The sequence below is a fragment of the Protopterus annectens genome, chromosome 16.part0, assembly GCF_019279795.1.
Source record: "Protopterus annectens isolate FY-2018-M chromosome 16.part0, PAN1.0, whole genome shotgun sequence".
NCBI classification, from domain to species: Eukaryota; Metazoa; Chordata; order Ceratodontiformes; family Protopteridae; genus Protopterus; species Protopterus annectens.
Window position 1 is genome coordinate 149,918,458 of NC_056750.1, and position 14,596 is coordinate 149,933,053.

At 40.6% G+C, this 14,596-nt stretch overlaps 1 protein-coding gene across 1 annotated transcript in view; it reads left to right on the forward strand.

The window, feature by feature from the left end:
• Positions 1 to 785: 785 nt before the first annotated feature.
• Positions 786 to 14,596, forward strand: part of LOC122790535 (vomeronasal type-2 receptor 1-like) — a 286,288-nt gene continuing 272,477 nt past the window's right edge. Inside the window, exon 1 of the mRNA XM_044058084.1 lies at positions 786 to 988. Coding sequence (XP_043914019.1) covers positions 786 to 988 — 203 coding nt within the window. The remainder of the gene's footprint in view (positions 989 to 14,596) is intronic.

Sequence of the window (14,596 nt, forward strand, 5' to 3'; positions counted from 1 at the left end):
CTTAACTCTCTCTCACTGTCTATCTGCATCACTAACTTTCTGGCTGCTGTTTTCCTAACTGAAACTAACATTCTATTTTTCATGTACTATAATAGTCAATGTCACACATTACACTACCTACGTGCTATGTTATTTTTGGACACTGTCTACATCATGTATGGTGAGAGTGACTATTATTGTCTGTAATGTTTTAACTCTATAGAATTGTTGAGATGTGTAGTAATATATTACAACATCTTGTAGCAGTTTGTTCTTTCAACTTATTTTTTGTATAGTATTTCTAATGCAATTTGTATTGTATTGTATTATACTTTATTTGTATTGAACTGTATGTGGAGCTTTTCTCCCTGGCCTCTGCTGAAAACAGGCTCTGTACACCCAGTCATAGCCACCCCAGTAAACAAATGTCAAATAAATAAATAAATAAACACATTTCACTTGTTTTGCTGTCTTTTTTTTTTTTTGCCTTCTTGAGATAATGTCAAAAATAGTACAGCTAGTAAACAAGGCAAAGACCTGCAACAAGTGCAACATGAAAATTAGTGGTTTTAAACTAATCAGAGCTTCAAATGCAGCTAATAGAATGAGCAAGATGCAATGTATCCAATATTTCTGATAAAATGAAAAATACCTTTGGTTTAAAAAGCAATAATCTTCTTGATAAAAGTAATGAAATATGTATCCTTGTTGCCATTTCTTATGTTCTAGAGTGGACTTATATAGAGATTTCATATCTTCACTCACCGATTGTTCAGCTTGTGTTACTGACCAGACAGGATACAACAATGGCTCAGAAGGCTTTGGTACTGTTTATCTTATGTTTGCTCTTCAAGATGGTTCAGAATGATTGCAGGCTGCAAAGTGTGAAGATGAAGGGAATTACCTTGGAAGGTGACATCATCATTGGGGGACTGTTCCCAGTCCATTCTAGCAATGTTTACCCGATGATAAATTTCAGAGATACCCCTGCCTCTGTTCAGTGTGAAGTGTAAGTAATGCTTCTTTATTTCATATGTGGTAGTAAAAAGGCTTGTGTTTCTCAGTACCTGTGTGATCAGAGCTGCCATTAACACATTTTATATAAATAACAGAGTTTATATTTCTCTGGCTTACCAATTACTGGTCTTATTTTGATATTCTTGCTTATTTCTTTGATATTGTATGGAATATTTTGAAATAAATAGCTGTTACCTTAGACATCACAATGGAAAATACAAGATGGAGGCATTTGGACATTATATGACCTAAATTTATCTGAAATGATATTTAAATATGGCACTTGAATTACTGATATAATAAACAATATATACATGACAGAACAGTTCACGTCATGTAGATCAAAACACAGAGAGAGGGTAAAGAGTGAAAGAGATAAGAAATAAAAAGCATATCCAGAAGGAGACTACATGCTTTTATAATTGTTCAGGCTACATGCATGTTTTAGGAGCACAAAAGACAAATGATCCCATGAATAGATAGTTTTCTGTGATGGGGAGTGTTCCCACAAAGGTCACTTGCTACAGTAAGTTTTTTTTTTTTTTGTTATTCCTAATACTTGCCTTGAAAATGTTCACTTTACAGCAAACATTCTGTACTGAATGCATGACTGTTTTACTGAAATAATGCTTCCTTTTGCTGAACACCTACGTATGGTTTGAATGATATTATAAGCTCTGGGTAACCATCCTCAAGTAAAAACAAATGACCATAAAATTACACAGTTGTGTTACTAAAGTATAGGCAGTATTGCAATATTACTTATTTATTTATTTATTGGCATTTGTTTACCAGGTTAGTTCCACTGTTCCTAAAAAGACCATTTTCAGTGCAGGTCCAGGGAGAAAAAGTCCAATACCAAAATACAATTTACAATTAATGATTACACTTGCTGAGAATTATAAAACAATACAGGGTCATGAGTGATAACAGTAAAAAGTTTAAAAGAAAGAAAGAAAGACGTATTATATAACGTGCAATACAATTTTAGAATAATGCAATATAATGTAATTTTGTGATAATATCTTATAACACTGAAATAGTGGTGCTATGAAGTTACAAGATAAAACGAGGAAAATAAAATTTGAGGTAAAAAAGATAATATTCCTTATAATACAGAAACCACTGGAAAAAAATGCTGAGATGCAGGTTGGTATGCTGACAGTGGGAACAAGAGGAGGTGAAGCAGAAAGGTAAGGAAAGAAATAGCAAAGCAGGAAAGATAAATAAAAAATATGCCGAGGGGGGGAGAAACAATTAGATTAGATACAGTGAGTATCATGGGTTCTAGTAAGAGGGGGAGAATAAAGGATGCTAGAGTGTAAAAAAGATTAGAGAGGTGAAAAACAAGAGTGGGATGAGGAAAGAGAAAGCTGAATTCATATGTTGTATGACCTTTGATTATATTGGAAGTAGTCGTTTGCAACATAATAATATCCAGCACATAATGTGAATTTCCTATAGTGTTTTCTGTTTGACCCTGAATAATATACATAATGTTCCTTCTTAATTTATCTCCACATTAATGAGAATAGGGTGCAGTAATACAGACAGAAGTGCTAGGTGAAGGGGGGGGTGAAGTGAGTGGAGACGGATAGGGGACAGAGATTTATGAGGAGATGGAGGGAAATGTGGATAAAGACCAGAAGTGCATGCTAGTGCTATGGACCTGTGCAGGCTTGTAAGGTGTTGGCATTCCTAAAGTGCGTCACATAATAATGAAGGACGGTGAGACAGTGTGTAAAGTGGGAGATTTTGTCTTTGTTGATACCTCAGACGAAGGAGCATAGACTGCTTTTTTGAAGAGATCTTTCTTTAGTTGTAGAAATGTATTACAGGAGGTTATGCTTCTTATACTGGAGAGGGTAGGAACTCACATGTCTGTTTGCCCATTAGAGAGAAGGTGTGATCTATTGAGTGTAGTTTTGAAAGGGGGAGGTGATAAGGGATTTGGTAGTATGGGACTTAATGTTTTAGCTGGTACTTTTGAAGAATCTGTTGGGGGAAAAAAGGTACTTGTGTAGTTTAATTTGTGGGTGAGGGAGGCTTGAAGAAAAGTACATCTTTCATTAACTGGCAGCCATTTTGCTTTACATAGTACTGAATAGTATTGTCCTCTTTGGGGGTTAAGATGATGAATCGGAAAACGGGTTTTGAAATGGTTGGTAGTGTAGCCATGTTCTTATAAAAACCTTAAACATGATACAAAGTATATATTCTAGTTGATGGAAGAGGATCTCTTCACCTGTGCCAAGTCTACAATCAACCGAGAGGAGATGGGAAATCTTATTAGCTGAGAAAAGTAGACTGTTAACTTTGGATTTTTTGGTCTTGATGTAAAACTGAAAACAGAGGGATTGCTCAGGCTGGAGGCATTTAAAGTGGTGGGAGCTTTCTAGAATTTGGTTGACAGGGCATGATATGCCACAGTTCTATAAAAATGTCGAGAGCTTTTGCCTAGTTTTAAAGATCACAGCTTTATTTTTTTTTGGAGGGAGGGTATACTGGAGTTCAGGGTAGCTCTGCTGGAAGATTGCCAAAGAACAGTAAGAACACTACCACAGAAAGATCTGATCTCTGAGGAACACCTTTATAAACTGGGGCATAAGATGATGACCTTGTTATTCATTTGTATACTAAAATGTCTGTTACTTAAGAAGTTTTTTGAACCAATGAATGGAGTTAATACTTATACCTAGGATGAATAGGGCTTTTAACAGCGAACTGTGGCCAACTATGTAAATGCTTTTAAAAAAAATCTATTAAGACAGTTCGTGCTAGATGCCCTTTGTCCAAAATGGAGAGGTTTTCGCCTATTAGAGTTTACTTATTGGTCATGGTGCTTCATCCTGACTAGAAGCCATATTGATGGAACATGAGAATGCTGTACTTTGAATATATTTAATTAGTTGAGAGAAGGCTAACTTTTCAATGATTTTTCCAAGTGCAAGGAGCATTTAAATTATTCTGAAGTCTTCAGCATCTTTGTTTTTTTTTGTCTTTGAGAAAGGGGTTTCGCTATTGCTGTTCTACAGTCATTTGACATTATGTTGTTATACTTTCTATTATTCTGTGCAGGGTGTACATGCCAAATTCTGTATGCATTTCCTTACAACAGCCTTTTTGTTTCTTTCATAATTTTTGGTAATTCTATTGCATGACTTTTACCAGCCTAATTCCCCTTCAACTGTATGGTCAGCAGAGGTGGACAGAGTACCACAATATGGCTTCCAAATTGCTCTGTGCATTTGAAAGTGGAGTTCAGCATCTCTGAATACTACTTCCAGTGTACCCCAACACTCTGTTAGCTGTCACCAGTACACTTTTTTTACCGAAAACAGCTACCAGATCCCAGTATGTAGATTATATATGGATTTCCCCCACTAAGTATACACACACACACACACACACACACACACACACACACACACACACACACACACACACACACACACACACAGACACACACACACCCACATACACATACACACACACACATATATATATATATATATATATATATATATATATATATATATATATATATATATATATATATATATAAAAGGCAGCTAAGTCTACAAGCAGATAAGAATTCTGGAATCAATGATATCATATACATTAAGTGCTTTTTAGAAGTATGTGTCATATTGCGTAATGTTGTTTTGCTAAAGTTTTTAGATTTTAATTGTTTGATTGTTCAGTTGTTTAACTGAGTATGTAGAACAGTATATAAGGTCAGTTGACATTTTGTCATTTTATTCTGAAGAAGTCTTTGGAAGAGAGCACTAAATAAATATTTCCTTGACTGGAGTGCCTTCTGTGGATGTCATTTTTGTGGAGTTTTGTTTTATACATCCTTTGTTTTTTTTTTTTTTTATGTTAGGCCGCAGTGGTGAAGCAGTTAGCATTGTCACCTCACAGCAAGAGGTTCTCCCATTCGATTCTCGGCTGGAGCGCCTTCTGTGTGGCGTCTGCATGTCCTTCCCGCAGTCGAGTGATGCTAAAGACATGCAGGGTAGGTGTGAGCATGAATGGGTGTGCCTTATTTGAATACTGGGCATCGGGCTGGCAATTCAGCACCGTAAAAATCCACTGCCAATCATGAGCGGACCAGAGTTCTGCTGTGGCAACCACTAACCAAAAGCCAAAAGACTTTTTTGTTTTGTTTTTTTTTTCCTCTGCAATTTTAGCTACTTTGGGTTCTGCGCTGATGACATAATTTCTTTGTCAGTCCAGTGTTCCCTTGACCACCAGTCTCAGGCCCTTCATCTCCATTATCTCTGGCTTCCTCACTTTCTATGCCTTTACTGCCCCGGTTTCTGTACCGTGCAGCAGTACTGATCGCACCACTGTTTTATGCACCATACTTTCAGCTTCTTTGGCATTCTTCTGTTACACACTACCTCAGACACTCTGTGCCAGTTGGCTGTAGCACCTTTGATTCTAGCTTTGACCGCTTTATTCATATTACTCTTCTCCTCAACCATCTTTCCCAGATATGTGAAGGTTTTAACCTATTCCACTCTTTCTCTTCAATTTCACATTTCAACTTCCTTTTTTCCATTTTTGTCATAATAGTTGACTCTTCTGCATTCATAGCATATACCTTTAGCTTTTAATTTCATTCCTCTATCATTTGCTGATGTTCCTTTTCAGTTTCTGTTAGCCATACCACACAGTTGGCATACAGTAGGTTTGTTGGTCTACCCCCCCACCTACTTGCTGATGTAATCCACCACCAGTATGAGCAGCAGTGGGCTCAAAGCTACACTCTACTGCACATTCATTCCTACTGGGGACCCCGCTGTGAGTCAGAGCACTATTCATACTTGTGTCATTAGGTCCTTTTACACAGCCTGCACTAATTCTACCACTGTTTCTGAGACTTTGAACCATTACATGACTGCCCAAATCAGGTTTTTGAAACCTTGTTATATGCTTTGTCCAAATCTAGGAATGTCAAAATGGAATCTTTCCTCATTTCCAGCTTCTTCTTTACTATTTGTCTCACTGCAAATATCGGATCTTTCCCATCTTACTTTCTACTACTCTGTTTATTTGTTTATCAAAAACCCCCTCCAGCCCTTTCATACAACATGACATGAATTTGATTCCTCTGTACTGCCCACAGATGTGAATGCCTCCTTTGTTCTTGTACACTAGCTCTAGTATACTTATTCTCCAGTTATTTGGGATAAGCATTTCTCTCCACATTGCTATGAGTACCCTCAGGAGCAATTTCTCCCCTAACTCACCAAGCATCTTGATCATCTCTGCTGTGAGCTCATCTGAACCATCTTCTTTCCTTGACTTTATTTTCCTTAGTGCTGTTCTTACTTCTTCTAGGGTGGGTTCTTAATGTTAATTTTGGAAAGTTTGTCAATCATCTCAGCATGGTAGATATTGTCAAAGGCTCTGGGAAGGTCACAGTAGACAATGTGGACTGCATGCATTTTGCCTATGGTTTCAGTATCCCTCTAAAGAACTGAACAAGGTTCTGCAGACATAATTCTTATTCCAAAGCTGAATTGTTGGGTATGTCTAGATATAAAGTCACTTATGGTCATTAGAGGGACTACATTTATAGAAATGCACCCAGCTGTTCGCCACACCTATGGGATTCTTCCAGTGGAGAGACTCCATCTGAAGAGCTGATGGAAACGTTTCACTAGATGGGGCATAATGCTTCACATCAGACATACAAAGATATTATCAGGTCTGATGGGACCGGTATTTTTTTTCTGGAAAGTACCTAAAAGACTTGGTCAAGAGTAATCTGGGAAGGGGAGGTGTGAGATGCAAGAAGGAATTGGAGGACAGAGGATGAAGGTGACATTTTTCTCTGCGAGAATATTAGAAATATCCTTGGAGTCAAAAAAGAAAACACCATTAAATAAGTTCATAGGTTCATAGGTTCATACTAGGCTATCTGCCCTAGGGCATTTATAAGCCTAGCCAGAATGTGTTTGGCTTTCGCCACCCATTTTAAATTTATTTTGCTATGCCCTTTTTCGAGGTTAGTATACTGTGCCTCTGTCTAACAATGACACAGAAGTGATACCCGGGGTAAACCTATGATCTCCCATCCACTCATCAAGATTCCTCTTGAAGAGAGTCAATGAGGGACTCTGCCTAACCTGGACTGGGATTTTATTCCAGAGTGAAGGAAGCCTCTGGGTTATGAATCTGTCCCTCCAGCATGTCCTATTTATTTCAATGCTGAGGTTCAAGTCTCTCGAGCGCATAGCTCGATGGGATTTGGATTTTCTGAGGTGCAGCATGTCCATTAATTCCGGGTTAGACATGGCTTTATACGTCAGGCACAGATCGCCTCTGAACAGGCGGTATGCCACTGAGTAGAGCTGGAGTTTCTTTAACCGGGCAGCATATGGCATCTGCTTGAGCCCTTTGATCCTCTTGGTGAGGTACTTTTGGGGTCTTTCCAGTTGCTGCAGGTGTCTGGTAAGGTACATCCCAAAAGGGGCATTGTACTCAATTATGGGCCTGATGAGGGAAGAGTAAAGAGTTACGATGACCTCCCCTGATCTAGATGTGAATCTCTTCATGATTAGGTGGGCTATATAAAATGTTTTTCTAACCACTTTGGCTACGTGGTTGTCAAATGAGAGATTGCTATCAACTTGGATCCCCAGGTCCCTAATTACTTCTTCTGTACTTAATGGATTACCACCTATGTGGTAATTTGTGGGCACTTTGTTTTTGCCAAGGGGGATGACTATACACTTTTTGGCATTTAGCTTGAGGCCATGGCTCTGGCACCAATTGTCTGTTTCTATGAGGCCCTTTTGGAGGATGCTTGTGTCGGCTGGAGAGTCGATTATGGCACCCAGTTTGCAGTCATCTGTGAACTTGGTCAGCCACAGTCCTTCCGTGTTGGCCTGTACCTCCAAGAAATATATACCGAACAAGAGAGGTCCCAGGACTGAGCCTTGTGGGACACCACTTGTAACTGGTTTGGAGTCTAACATGGCTCCAGCAATTCTAACCATGTGGGTTCTATCCTTGAGCCAGTTTGCAATCCATCTAGTGACATAGGGGTTTATATTTAAGCTGGTGAGCTTATCTATAATGCCCGAGTGGGGTATTGTATCAAAGGCTTTTGTGAGGTCCAGGTAGGCTGTGTGGACCACCTTCCCCTCGTCAATGGCCTTGGTGACTGTTTCAAAGAAATCAACCAGGTTTAAGAGGCAGGATCTGCCCTTAACAAAGCCGAACTGGGTAGGATCCAGTGTCTGTAGGTCCCCAATATCTTTATTTATGAGGTCCGTGATGATCCTTTCCATAGCTTTGCAGACCAAGCTAGTCAGGCTTATGGGGCGATAGTTTCCAGGATCCGTTGAGGCACCACCTTTATGGAGAGAGACCACTGTTGCTGTACGCCACTCTTTGGGCACATATCCTGTAGTAAGGCTGAGATTGAACAGTAGTTTTATGTTTGGGTTACGCTCTTCTTGGAGTTCATGTAGGACGCAGCCCGGGACACCGTCTGGTCCCATTGATGCTGTGTTTTTTGCTTTGGAGAGTGCGGCTCTTACCTGAGCATCTGAGATGTCAGGGGGGCAGCACTCTGCTGGGATAGATATTTGCCCTTTTGGTGGGGAGGGAGGAGAGAAGTTTGCGCTGAACCTGTCAGCTAGGATGTTGGCAATGTCTGTGAGTTCAGTGTATTTTTTGTCATTTTGGACTAATTCTGAGCATATCTGGGAATTACCACCCAGGTTCCTAACATAACTAAAGAAAGCCTTGTGATTATCCTTAGTGTCCTGTGCAATTTTTCTCTCGAAGCTGGCCTTAGACAATTTTATGAGTGCCCGTAGTTTTTTGCTAATACTGATCAGTGATGCCTTCCCTTTTTGGGATTTTACTCTATCATTTAGTAGCTTCGTCCTTCTATTGTATAGTTTGTTTATGGCTGGGGTCCACCAGACAGGACGTCTGCCTTTGGAGGATTGGGTCTTGGTTTTATTTGGGATCGCATGATCCATGCATTCCTGAAGTTGTTCATAGAATGCGTTTATAAAGGATTCTGCAGTCTGGGCCGTATTTTCCACAGGCCCAGGGGCTTTGAAGGATTCCACCTCGGTTTTGAGGAGTGTGAAATTTGCTTTAGAGAAGTTTTTCACTGTGGTTTTCTGGGCAGGGGGTGGGGTTGGGATGTGAATATCCAGTGAGATTAGTTTATGGTCTGATCTTACCAGTGAGGGATACACTTCTGGTCTGGAGCATAGAGTCCCCATGTTAGTGATGATCAGGTCCAGTATGTTATCTCCTCTTGTGGGAGTGGTAACAAGTTGTTCCATAGCATTTGAGTTTATAAATTCTAGGAACCTTTGGGCTAGGGTGTTGGACCTAGAGTAATGCTCCCAGTCTATGTTTGGGTAGTTGAAGTCGCCCAATATAATGGTGTTTGGAGAGACCTTCATATTTTCCAGTGTTCTCAGGAAGGCCGGGTGGGGTTCCTGGGTTTGGGAGGGTGGTCTGTAGTAGGCTATAAACTGGAAGGCAGTTTTACCCACTGTTAGTTGCACATGGATAGTCTCTGATGCTTCCTGCTTTGCCACCAACCTGGAGGTGTGGGTATCTTTGATAAATATAGATACTCCCCCTCCTTTTGTGGTTCGGTCCAAGTTTTGGGGCTGAAAAGCATGGTATGAGGTATAACCTGGTAATGCTGGAGTGCTCTTGGGAGCCCTGAACCAAGTTTCTGTTACTGCACAGATATTGATGTTCTCCATGCTAAGGAGAGTTTCGAGTGCGTGCATCTTGAGGTTTAGACTTCTTGCGTTGAGTCGCATTACTCTTAGTTTCTTATCCCTTGTGATACCTATGGAGGTTGGTTTGTCTTTTGAGCCTTGCCTAAAAAAGGCACTATGGGGGTAGCAAGAGCCTTTGCCAATATCCGAAAGCCCAGGGGTGACAGGTGCAAGCCATCCCTAGCGAAGCATCGTGGCTTGTCGAGCATATCATCCCAAGCTGACAGGCAGTGGATCCTCTTTAAATGACACCAGTACTTAAGCCAGTTGTTGAAATTGATCATCTTGTCTTCATATTGTGGCATCATTCTTGGTGAGGGTAAGATGCTACTCAAGGTCAGGGTCATACCGGCCTGGGCTACATGCTCAGAGAGCTCCTTTATATCTCTTTTCATGTAGTCCAGGGACGTCTCAGGTCATTCACACCAGCATGGACAATGACTGAGTCATATTTGTACTTGCCTTGGAGTGACCTGAGTGCTTGTGTTATGTGGCGGATCCTAGCGCCCGACAGGCTGCTCACCGTGACCCTCTCCTTGTTCAGCCTGGTGAGCGGGACGTCAGTGTGCCTGACGATAGAGTCACGTATTACAAGTGTATCAGGTGTGTTGTTTAGTCTTAAGGGCTGTGACTGTTCTGCACACTGGCTTTGTGAGATATGTGTTGCACGTGTTTTGTTTTGGGGTAGCGGTTGCTTGGGTGTCTGCTTTGGAGGTCTCTGCTGCTTAGGCAGATCTTTATTTAGAGCCTCCGAGTATGTTTTTGTGTGATTATGTGTTTGGTTTGCTGTCGTGGTAGGTCTATGTGAGACTGGAATTGTAGTGAGTGTGGTTTCCTTCTCCTCCTGACTGGTTATGCCAGTACTGAGTTGAGAGAGCTTAGCCTCCAGTTTGGCTATATGGTTGCATCTCTCACATGTGTTGGAATTTGTTGGGAGGAGGAGAGGGTTGTCTGTGTACATGAGGCAGTTGTAACATTGCCTCAAGATTCCCAGATTCTCCAGCTGGACCGGAGAGGAGATTGACAACTGACCTTTGGACATGCTAGAATAATATTGGGAATTCCTTAATAATTGAAGACAAGGGCCAGTGGGGAGTGAGGGTGTAGTGCTTTTAATTTTTTGTGCTGACTTATATAATTGCTTTAGTGAGCAAGTGCCAGGTAACTTAAGTGCAATGTGTTACAGGTAACTTAAATGCAAAAACGACGAACAGTAACTTTCTTTCAAGTGAAACAAGGAAATAAGTACAGTAAGCAATGCAGATATCACTAGTGATCCACAGAAGTGCTGAGAAGCCACGTATTAGGTGGAATTAGCGTTCCAGGGAAATAACAAGCAAATAAACAACAAGCATATAAACAAAGCTAGATTCAGCAGGCCTGGATCTAGTCTATGCTACAGCAAACAAGGTGTACCAATTTCAGTAAGATACAGTTCAAATATTCAGGCACTATAAACCTTTAACCAGAAATTCCCAGCTCAGAAGGGCAGAGTCCAGCCTCTTCTCCCACAAGAGTGCAGACCACGAACCTTCTTAATGTAAAATAACTGGCCTGAAGCCCAAGCGCTTAAACCAGAACTAATACACTTTAAGAATAACAGACACTGGGCTCTCAGTCAGCAGTTCCCAACTTAGAAGGATGAAAGCTACCTGTCCTGCCACCACAGTGCATGCCACAAACCTTCCTAATGTAAAACAACTGGTGTGAAGCCCAAGTGCTTAATCCAAAAGACTTAGAATGATAGCTACACTTTAATCACGTTACTACCAAGCAGTAATAAATACAATTGAATACTTTAGAGAATGCCTGGATTAGTGCTCAAGTTACACAAACAAAGCTAGATCCAGCAGGCCCGAATCCAGTCTATGCCACAGCAAACAAGGCACACCAACTTCAGTAAGAAACAGATTAGATATGCATGCACTATAAGCCTTTAACCAGAAATTCCCAGCTCAGAAGGGCAGAGCCCAGCCTCTCATCCCACAAGAGTGCAGACCACGAACCCTCTTATAAGTTCATTATATATTTGATGGTTCTTTAACTATATAATGAACTTATCTTTAATGGTATAAAGACTATAATTCCTAAGCTTCTGAATATAGCAGAGGTTTTTATAGTTGTCGTTTGAACAGGTTTCAATCCTAGGTTAGTAGATGACCTTTAATTTCCTGTTTGCAAATCTGAGGGACTTATCAGTTTTCATTCTCTTTCTATAATAATGAAATTGAGATCTTTTATAGATGGCCAAGAGACTTTTCTTTTTGATATAGAATTTATTGATTTTGAAGTGCTGTCATATGGACTTGGTTATTAATTTGCTACCATGCATGCGCTGGATGTATATTGATGTCTTAATATTTCAATAAAAGATGAAGTAAAATTCAAACTCTTAGGAGACAACCTGAAGTAGCCGCGGTGGTGCACTGGTAGCATTGTTGCCTCACAGCAAGAGGTTCTCTTGTTCGATTCTCGGCTGGAGTGCCTTCTTTGTGGAATCTGCATGTCCTCCCCATGGTCAAGTGGCATTCAAAAGACATGGCTGAATGGGCATGCCTTCGCTGAAGGTTGGGCATCGGGCTGGCAACTCGGCACCATAAAAAAAAAAAATCTACTGCCAATCATTAGCAGACCAGAGTTCCACTGTGGCGACCCCTAACCTGGAAAAGCTGAAAAGATAAAGAAGGAGACAACCTGAGGTAGAAAATATGTTGAGCAGCTATAAATCTTGCTTCACCTTCCCATGCTAATGCCTTGCCTCGCTGCAGCAATTCTGCACGTCAGGTAGCATTTCTGAACCTTGTCACACTTCTTGCAGTGATATAATATTCTGCAATTTCCTCCTGTGTTATCCAGTGTTTTTGAAGCTGCCACCCTTCAGTTTATGCAGGAGCAATGCTGAATGAGCTTCATTTCCTTGTCTTGACATAATTACAGACAGTTTTCACATCCTCTCACCAACTTACTACTCTTCTGTCTGCTTTCTTTTTCAGTGAACACATATCTCATTAGTCATGCCAGTTGCCTCCTTTTCCAGCAATATTTTCTCCTTCACTACTTTCTTAGCATCGTTATAAATAGGTTACACATTCTTCATAGCTACTGCTTTTTTTTTGCAAACTGTGACTACTTGGAATCTGACTGCTAATTTCTTATAATATTGTGGCCCACCCATGCATTCTTTCAAGGATGGTCAACAACAGAGTGGCCCAAGCCCTGGTGCCCAGTAGCTGTCTCATATGAAACTTTCAACCCTACTGTATATTAGGACTAGGTAAATGAAACTTTATTTTCATTGAAAACCCTGATGAAGCCCAGCTTCTTAAGATTCTGTTTGATTCCTGTCCTTTTTATCTTAGACGTCATTTCCTGTCATTGAAAGTCTCCCATAACTCCTGCTCTTGTCTTTCTCTGTGCTGATAAGAGACTTATGTTATTATTTTTAACTTTGTCATTATCTTTCTTTCCTCCAACTAGTGCTTTGTGTCTTAGGATCATTTGGAACATAACCACAGGAGAAAAAGCCTTTATGTAACAGATAGGATTTTTTTTCACAGCACAGCTTATTACACTTCTCTGCTCTGTATAAATATTATACAGGGTGTTGTGAATATTTTTGATAACAGCAGAAGTGGATTATTTATTTATTTTGCTGAAGATGATTTATTTAACTGACTAATAAATGAGCCACAATCTCAGTTTAAAACTGCATTTTTTTGAAGAAGCTGACACATTGATTGGTATTTCTACAGGAGGTCAAGATCAAATTCCTTGAGCTTCAAGTATCTCAGTCACAAGAAGTGGGTACCATAGCCCCACCTCAGAAAATGGAAAAGATAGCATATTAACTACAAAGAGTATCACCCCATCAGCTGCCAGGTCATCTGTCATGCAGAGGATATCATATGCAATGTGCCTGGCCATTTAGGAAGTTATCTTGACTACTACATATGGCAATTGTGACCTGTTGGAAATAGGTGACTTCCCAAAGAGGCTTCTTTTTGGCAATGCCAAATATGCCATGGAACCCTGGCTGATGACACCTATAAGAAATCCACAAGTCGACATATCAGGGGTGCAGTTATGCGAATTGCAAACTAGGAACATTACTGAGCATGTACTTGGGCTGCTGAATACAATCTTTTGCTGCAGCTTTTCAGCTGAGTGTGTCCTACAGTATGATCCTAGTACATGTGCAAAACTATTTTTGCTATGTACAATGTTACACAATCTCATACTTAGGAAGCAGATACAGCAATGGGGGGGGCAGTGGCAGAAGAAGTAGGCCCCAGCACACCTTGCAGATGAGGCTAAGCCAGATGAGTCAGTGATGGAATCAGAAGCAGGGGATGCTCGTGTCAGACAGAGGTGGACTCAATATGCCGTGACACTGGCCAAGAGGCAGCATCTTGCACATAGCATCAGGCCACAGCTAAGCAGACTAAAGTAGACACACAACTGCAAAGGTGATGTATGCAAAACCAACACCAAAGTGTTCTTACCCAATCATAGGCTGGCCAAACTGCACATCAGACATATCATTATTTGCAGATGACAAGGGATGGAGTACCTGTGTAGAGGATATTCATAAGGAAATGTGTGAGCGTTAAGGACAATTGAAAGCAGAATTTGCAGTTGTGTATATGGGTTATGAGTGGAGGGATATGAATGTAAAATGCTTTGCAAATGGCCATGTTCAGTGGAAGTGTGTGTGTGTGTGTGTGTGTGTGTGTGTGTGTGTGTGTGTGTGTGTGTGTGTGTGTGTGTGTGTGTGTGAGTGTGTGAGTGTGTGTGTGTGTGTGTGTGTGTGTGTGTGTGTGTGT